At 33.5% G+C, this 9,075-nt stretch overlaps 1 protein-coding gene across 2 annotated transcripts in view; it reads left to right on the top strand.

Moving 5' to 3' along the window:
- The window catches only part of LOC127158139 (histone lysine acetyltransferase CREBBP-like), a 10,696-nt gene extending 2,051 nt beyond the window's left edge, over positions 1–8,645 (top strand). For both annotated transcript variants that reach the window (XM_051101296.1, XM_051101297.1), the window contains exons 4-5: positions 8,227–8,344; positions 8,494–8,645. In XM_051101296.1, coding sequence (XP_050957253.1) covers positions 8,227–8,344; positions 8,494–8,604 — 229 coding nt within the window. In that variant the 3' untranslated portion in view covers positions 8,605–8,645. The remainder of the gene's footprint in view (positions 1–8,226; positions 8,345–8,493) is intronic.
- Positions 8,646–9,075: the final 430 nt, after the last annotated feature.

Below are 9,075 nucleotides of genomic sequence, written 5' to 3'. Positions count from 1 at the left end.
ACCTTAATTTACAAACGCCACTGCTCTACTGACCATGTGCTTGTTACTCCACCTTGGATCACTTCCTCCTCACTCCTAAAGAGATAGTTCACCCAAAAATGAAATTCTTATTTAAAATACTTAAATTAAGGTTTGAACCTCTGTAGACTTAATTTATGTTAATAAATCAATATGTTTTTTTCCAGGTTCAGATTGGATTGGGAAAATAATACGATTAGTTATAATGTTAGCTGTGAATGCAGCTATTTTTCCCATGTTTTTTCTTTACTTCAAAACGCTGGAAAATGAAAAAGGTATGATTATATTCCTGATATATGTATAATCTTATACACAGTGCCTATGTAAAAGTACTTAATTCCAATTGTTTTTTTTTTTGTTGTTGTTTTTTTTTTGTTTTTGGATCATGTTTCTCAAATTCTCTCGTATTTTGCCATGGAAAACTATGAAGATGGATGAAAAAGTAAAAAAAAAATAAATAAATAAAAAAAAAAAGCCACTGACATTTGAATGAATGAATTAAAACCACAAACCAGAAAAGCGATTCCCTGTTTCTCTTGTACTTAAATTACCCCCTATATCATCTTTCACCTCCGGCTTTAATGTTTCTTGAGAGTGTTTGAATAGTTGAGGTGAATCAGATAAATATGGTCTTTCATCTCCACTTACTGAACAATCTCACACAGTGAACAAGAAATGTGTGGATTCTTTTCCAGGGCATGAATGTGTCATGAGATTAATCTTTAAAATGTTAAACAACTGTGAATCTGGCCAAATGTCATGTTTCTCCAACAACACATTTTGGACCAAAGATAAACCACCATTTAGCATGGAAGTTATGCACATGGCAGTTTAAAACGTGAAGTGGGAAACGTGAGATCATGCTTTTTTTTTTTTGTTTTTGTTTTTTTTTGAAAGGGCTCAAACTGCAGAGCCTTTTTTCTCATTTAAGTTGTTGTTATTATTCTTTACAGTGTATGTACAGTCGCAGATTACAGTTTGTGCTTTTAAATGTTTAAGGTATTATAATATTTATTTATTTATTTATTTTTACAGATCGTTTTGCACTGATCTGCATGACTGGCCTTATCCAGGTGCTGTCAATGATACGCTTTTCATATGATTATCTGGGTAGAGTATCAATGTTTTTTCACTATATATGTTTTTCCTCATGTTTTTGACACTGAGAAAGCTTGAGGATTTAGTTATTCAAACAGGAAACACACTGATTTTCTTTTTGTTCTAATGTGCATGTGATCATTATCTAATTTCTCAAATGCTTCTTCATTGAGATAAAAGCAGATCTGTCATAGGCAATCATTTGTGAGAGTGTTATGTATTTATTTTACGGTTGTAAGAAAATGCATTCTGGAGATTTTTTCCAATTACCGAATTAATCATCTTATGTGTGATGCATCTAAAGTAAATTTTATTTCTAAATGTTCATTTTACATTGCAGATTTCCCGCGTGTCCATATTTTGTACCTGTTTGGAGCAGTTGTTCTTGTTCTAGTGAACTCTGCTGGACTGATGACAGAACTGATCCTGCAAGCAGGTGAGAAGATGATTTCGATCGGAAGAGAAAGAAATATCACACAACCTGGAGTTCATTCTCGAAAATGCTCCAATATGGCTTAACTAAAGCAACTGGCGGATCCTTTAGTATGATATATACACAAAAAATAAGAAATCACATACAATTTTACAGCACTGTATGTCCTCGGGTTGATTTTTATATTTGTTTCTTAGCTTTAAATGTCATATTAATTATATTGGAGGCCTGAGGAACTGTGGAAAGCAGTCAAACTAATGTAAATATGAATGTTTTCACTGTTGTACGTCTGTTCTCAGTAAATGGTGAGCATACAGTGGAGGATCTGAGGATAATCGTCTTCCCCTCTGAATGCCTCTTTATCTTAATTGGCATGGCTGTGGAAATATTTACTTTCTGTGAGTATAAACTGGATTTCTCACTTCTTGTTTACAGTTTAGATTACTAGTGGTGCCTCTTAAACTAGAAAGCTCTTTATTTTTTTATTCCAGCTTCATGTATGCAGTCATTTGCATATAGGAATCTGCAAATATTAATATGAAGAAACATTTCTCAAGCTCCTATCACACTGCTGTTTTTAAATTAAAAACATTTTTTGTACAGCTCATAGGGGAATTAAATAACTAGACTGAATGTTTCACATGAACACGATAGAGTTAAAAAGTGAGTTTAGTCACATTCTGACTTTTCACATTTATAAATTACATTTCTTCTCTTTCTGCTCCTGTCACAGCAAGGACAGTTAACAAGCAGTAAGTCCATATACATTTAAGCTGTTTTCCTGTAATACTTGCAGTAAACGCTTGCTGAAATAATGTGGTTGTTAAAAAGACATCATTCAGTTCATAATGTTCAATGTTAAAATGATATGTGCAGTAAATTGTGTAAGTGAAAAGTGGTTATTTTTCTTATTACAGAATGAAGCAAAAGAAAAACAAAGATGAGAAATATAAACATAAACATGATCCTCAGGTGAGACGTCACATGGATTTTGTTTAAATTAAATGTATTTATTTATTTATTTTTTTCTTAAAACGGAATGATTAAGTATAATTAAAATTTAAAGTGTATAATCTTGTCTTTAACACAGAAAACAGCAGAGTTTTGTGAAATGGACCCTTTACCTGCATTTGACTGTGATGCATCACCAGCTAAAGACAGTGCCTGTTAGCTTCATTTCATACAGCTTTATTTGTTGTAAATTTGTAAAATTAAGGATTTAGTACAAGTGTCTTTTGCATATAACCATAAACGTTCATCTGTTCACCTGAACATGGACAGATTCTGTCTGAAAAAAATGTTTGAATGTCATACATTATGTTATATTTATTATTTTTAATTAATAGTGTGACTCATGCACATCCCGTTTTAATTTTGATAAAATGCTCGGTGACATATTTTTTTTTTTTGGCGGTGTAAATATTATTGTTATTATTATTACTATTATTATTATTATTATTTGTATTTGTATTTGTTTCAAGTTATGTTTTGATATTTTGTTACTTTTTGCATTTCTTGCTGTTTCAATTAATGTTTTTATGAAGTGCTTCATAACTGTTTCACTGTTTATGTTTATCTGAAAAGGCTAATATGCTGTTTATTACAAGGTTTTCTTTGTAACAACTCACACTGTGTATGACAACTCACCCCATGTGTGACAACATGTCCCATTAAAGGTTAATATGTGTAGAATGAACTGTATCTCCCCTGAGGGAAAAAAAAAATAATAATAATAATAATAATAATAATAATTTATGCTTATTTGTAGCCGAGAAGCACAGGCAAGTACAGAAATGAGTACAGAAAGAATAAACTAGGATAAATAACAGATGAGCTGGGGAGAGATTTAACTTGCCTAGCTTCAGAAATATGAGGAAATGCAGAGAGGAAAAAAGTGCTTCTGTTTATATACCTCACAGTCGTTCAGCTGAATCAACCAGAGACAAAGGAGACAAAGTTTATGTTGTGGATAATACAGCCATTCACACAGATTTTACTTTGTTAATTTATTTGTATTTATTTAATTATTTTTGCCGTTCCAGTGGCATCCATTGCAGATGTTTTTTTTTTTTTTTTCCCCTTCATGATGATGTTTACTTTATCAGAACCTGTTTATCTGGATTAGCTGCAGTTCAGTAGTACTCTTCCTCAAAGAAAGACAATAATCAGGTTTAAACATATTGCTGTCATGCACCATATCGTTCACTTAACAGACCAACATTTTTACTGTCCAGAGAAATGATCATGATTTCAACTAAACATGAGGCTGCTAATGTTCATTTTTTTTGTGGCAGTAATTCTGTCACGAATCTGGTCGGTGTCCCGTTGTCCGCTCACCAACAGATGTCACTCTCACCTCACCTACACACTCTGACTGTTGCACTACACCCCAGACTACATTCCCCATCAGCCATTGCTCTTCACCCGCGTCCAATCAAGCCCCGGTCCTTCCCAGTGCTCTTCACGGATTGTTGAATTGTTGTATTGTTAGTGTTTTCCCTTTGTTTAGCGCTTCTCTGGTTTCCTAGTTTTTGATCTCCCGCCTGGTTTTCTCGTTTTCGTCTGTCTAGCCGCCTGCCTTGTGGATTATCGCTCTTGTTTATTGCTTTATTCTCTTCTACTGTCTGGGATATACCTGTCTGCTCCTGTCTCGACCCTGCCTGTACGACTATGTCTTTGTCCCCCCCATGCAATAAAAGCTCGCACATGGATCCGCTCGCCTCTCGTCATTCACTCCTGGTTACAAATTCAAGTCATATCTGGTGGTAGGTATAGTTTTTTTTTTTTTTCCTTTTAAGCTAACTATGGAGACAACCCACAAAATTAAGCTTTCCAATAGCTTTACTATGGAGATAAAATAATGCCATAAAGATTTGCATGTGAAGAGTACGAGTTGTGCAAGTGTACATCAGACTGTAAACCTAAATTAAATTTGCATGTGCAAGAGAAGCTTTGTAAAAGTGTAAATCGCGTTTCAAGTGTAAGAAAAAATGATTTGCAGCATTTTACTGTTACTCGTAAGTGTAATTCATGTTTTGTGAAACTGCAGCTTCATGCTTTCGCAAAATAAATACGATCTGCATTCTTCCGACTTCCATTTCTCCGTGCTTACACTTTGTTTTAGCTAAAATACGGTAAAAGCACTGCAAGCCTGTGAACAGTGATTTTCACACGAAAACAACAGTTTAAAGATCTGCAAAACAGATTGACTGCGTAGGACCAATCTGTATGTGTAAAAAACAAACTGTTGCAAATGTCTAAATGACTTGTTGTGTATGTAGGACACAAAGTTGCCGAAATAATCCGATATGTACAGCTCTGACTTTCTTTTATCTGCGCTTACACTTTTGGCACGATTCTCTCACTCACTGAGTTTTTGCAAGCATGAGGAGGAGGGCAGGTCCACCACCTTTTTGTAGCCAATCAAATGAGACTCTCGCGGACTCCATTTACTCTTATCTGATTGGTTCAATAAACACATCACACGCCAAAACATTTATCTTAATTTAGTTCTGCTGCCGGTGGAATGGTACTTTTAATGTAGGCATACATTAAAAATAAAATAAAATAAAAACACAATATAAGTTGTGTACCAGGCTATGTGTTCATACTGAATTTCGAACTGTGTCCTTTTCCTCCCCAACAGGCAATATATGCTAGTTTACTGTAATATTGTAATTTTGATGATATTTAATACTAAAACTGCCACGGGGTATATTTTACCCATGGCTGTTTTTCAAATGTAGCCTACATAATAGACTTTGAATAAAACATTCAAGTCTCCCAGTCATTGACTTTTACTAAAATTGTGTCATTTACAATCCCTTAAATTGTTTAGATAAAAATAAAAATTAAAAAACGTGGCATTTATATTATGCCTATATTTTCGCGCTGTCATTGTCTTGCTACTTATGTTTTAATTGTAACTAGATTGCTAGGCAGCGCATTTTACTCGATTTATGGATGCTGAAGAGGTTAGAAGCACTAAATTCCATTAGTCTGAGTCAGCATCTGACTGTGATCTCATATTTAGATGTTTTAGCCTAACATTACTCATATTTTTCAAACTTTAAATTAATTATTTCATTTTTGTTTTGCCATTTCTATTGTTCATTGTTCGCTACTGTGTTGCCATTTAGTCTGCCGTTTCCTGAAAAAATAAAAATAATAAAAATAAATAAAACTGGTTTAATGAATAAAACATTTTTTGATTACCCAAAGTTTATTTGGTGGTGTTCTCTTATTTAAATAATAAATTATATAATTTAAATTAAATATATTTAAATTAATAACTAATTAGGTGAAGCACTATCAAAACGGTAGTCGTGCTTGGGTAAAATTTACCCGCTGGAGGTTTTAGGTATACAGCGACCCCTGGCGGTTCTAGTGTTAAAGATGGCCTAGTATCTGCACTAGCAGCATAATTTATAATTTATAATAACATGCATACTTTCACCTGTCTACTGATCAGGGACGACTCTGTTAGCGATTTCTGTAAATTACACATTATTTAACTGTAATATGAACTGTACTGTAAAACAGTTACACAGTATGTTACTGTATTTTAAAGTTGCATTATGGTAAATATCCTCTTGGCGCCATTAAAATACAGTATTTTTCTTTTACTGTAAATCCAAATACAGTAAAAAAATGAGTGCAGTCACACTTTACGGTGTACATCGATGGTAGAGAGCTTTGTGGCGGATACTCGTTGTAGATTAAGGAGAACAAAACAAATATCTTCTTTCTTTTCTTTCCTTTTTTGTAGGAAGTTTCATTGTCAAAGTGTGAACATAAACAGGTCTCTGTCTTGGTTTTGACCACGTTGCTAGCAGGTGAGTTTTTATGTTATCTTGTATGAAATTGTTGACCAAGAATCCAGGCTTTTAAAGGTTTAAAGCTGGTTTAAAGATTTCGCTGTGGTTTTTAATCGCCATGAAAATCGCTTGGTGCTATTACCTTACCTATTAACCCTATAGTTGCCAGGTTGGTTGTTTAAAGCATTACGTGCCCGCAGTGCATTTTATAAGCACCATTTGTAGATTTGATCTTTCTTTTTTTGGTGGAATCAGCTGTTTTTGGATTAATTAAGTAATTAATTAAACATTGTTTTCTTCTGTTTTCAGTGACACTGAGCTCTCCTGACAATGACATTCAGGCTTCTCTTGTCAGTCAAGCAGCTGCATCCATCATCAGCAGCGGTATGTGCCATATTCATCATTAACCTTAATTACTAACCTTATCTGGTATTATGTTGAATAAAATAACTACTTAACACTGCACACAAGTGCATCTGTTTTCTAGTCAATAAACATGCAATTTGTCTTCTCATTTCAGTGAATGTAATGAAGGAAAGAAAGATAGATGTTCACTTGGATGATAAAATTTTTAATTCTTCACACTTCATAATTCTCCACAGAGAACCTTTCTGCATCTGTACCGCTGTCACAACCTGGCATGAAGAAGTCATTGCATGAGGACATCACTCAGGAACTTAGGAATCACCTAGTAAACAAGCTGTGAGTTTAAGAGGCCTTTACGAAAAATAAGTTTATTCAAGTGCGTTATTAGTATACTTCTTTTAAACTTTAAAAAAAAAAAAAAACAAGGAAAGTATACTTTCAGTACTTTTATGTACTTCTCAGAAATGTGCTTTATATACTTAAAATGACATTTAAGTATACTTAATTTATGCTTTAAAAAGTCTAAGTATATTTGAGCTATACTTGTGCTCTGAGAACATCTTCTGTACAGAATTTCCAAAATACAAGTCAGTGAAGAAGAAACGAAACCAGATGCTTCCACATGTAATCTAACCCAATGGTCAGACATAAAACAGTATCAAAAGCATAGATATGTAAAACTGTGTAATGAATGGAATAAAATGTTGACCTAAATGACAATTACTGTCAAGCTTTGATTTTGATACTTTTTTGATTATCATGAATAGTTTTTATTTATTTATTTATTTATTTTAAAGCTTTTTGTTCAATGTTGTTTATTTATGTATTTTATTTATGTATGCAACTTACCCACACTTACCTACATTAAGTGTTTATAAAAAAGAATGCATGAAGCTAGAATAACATTTTTGTTCACAAGCACCGTTCTTTCTTTTGATGTTTTGTATGTTCAGATATTCATATAACGAAATATATACAAATACTTAAATAGGGACATAGTAGTATACTTAAAGCATGATGTAAAGTTCACCTAAAGAAAGCAGTATAAAACTACTAAACTTGTAGTTTACTGAGACTTAAAAGTGTACTAAAAATGCATTAAAAAGTATATAATTAGTAACTATCAGTATACCTATAAGTTCACTTTTAGCATACTTGCAGTACAAACTGAAAACATAGATGCAAACTAGTTGTGTACTCAACGTTTACTACTATACTTAAAGTATACTTAAAGCATACTTTTATATACTACAAAGTGGCCAATTTAGTCCCAAGGAGTAATGAACTTAAACTTAAAAGTATACTACTAATACACTGATATTTGTATACTTACTATATCAAGTATACTTAAAAATATACTTGAACTTTACTTAAGCATACTTAAAATAAACTTGAAGTATACTTATTTTTGGTAAGGGGGAACTGTCTCTTATTATAATGGGTGCCTTTTTTATGCACTTTCCAATCTCTGTAAACTCTTGAACACTCTTGTAGGGTTCAAGCCATATTTCCCAATCCAAACCCTGCAGCACTGGAGGACAGACGCTTGGAGAACTCGGTTGTTTACACACGTAAAGTTGAAGGGGTATTTTATGAGTCTGCCAACAGCAGGGTAAACCACATAAACGTTCATGCTACATTTCAGACTGATTTTTATTATTATTATTATTATTATTATTGCCTTATTTACTCTAGAAAAGCAACATTATTTTTGTTTTGTGTTTTTGACCCCATTTTTAAATCTAAATATGTTCTGTTCAGGATGAATATTACCACTTACTGGCCAAGAACATCTATAAAATCCAAAAGGAACTAGAGGAGAGGAGGAGGTCCCAACTGTCAAAGCCACTCATGAACACTCAGCATCCTTAACAGCCTGATTTCATCAGTCCAAAGCTACAGGACCTGAACAAGTAGTAGTAATAATAATAATAATAATAATAATAATAATAATATAGCCTACTTGCCTAAGACGCCCCCCTCTTCCGAATAATCAGACTTTACCTGCTACACGGTGGTCGTTTTTTGATGGGTCAACAAGCTCAACATGTCAAAACGTCCCAAACTGTCTGGTGCCCAGGGGAGGAAAAAAAGAAGAGAGGAGGAAAAACGCGACAAAGACAGAGGTAATGTTACGGTAAAGATGATGTCAATGAAATTATTTTGCTGTTTCCGAACGATGATTGATAACGCCATTAACAATTAGCATAACATGGTTTGCTAATCAATAAATAGCTAGCGCTATCTGTTAGTTTTAACATCAGCTAATGTTATGGAAGGGCCTAGTTGTTATGGAAAATAGTAATGTAACTACCCCCATCATTCCTTCCTCAGGCAAATGTG

Source organism: Labeo rohita, unplaced genomic scaffold (genome assembly GCF_022985175.1).
Source record: "Labeo rohita strain BAU-BD-2019 unplaced genomic scaffold, IGBB_LRoh.1.0 scaffold_136, whole genome shotgun sequence".
NCBI classification, from domain to species: Eukaryota; Metazoa; Chordata; class Actinopteri; order Cypriniformes; family Cyprinidae; genus Labeo; species Labeo rohita.
This window is presented reverse-complemented; position numbering and strand designations above follow the sequence as displayed.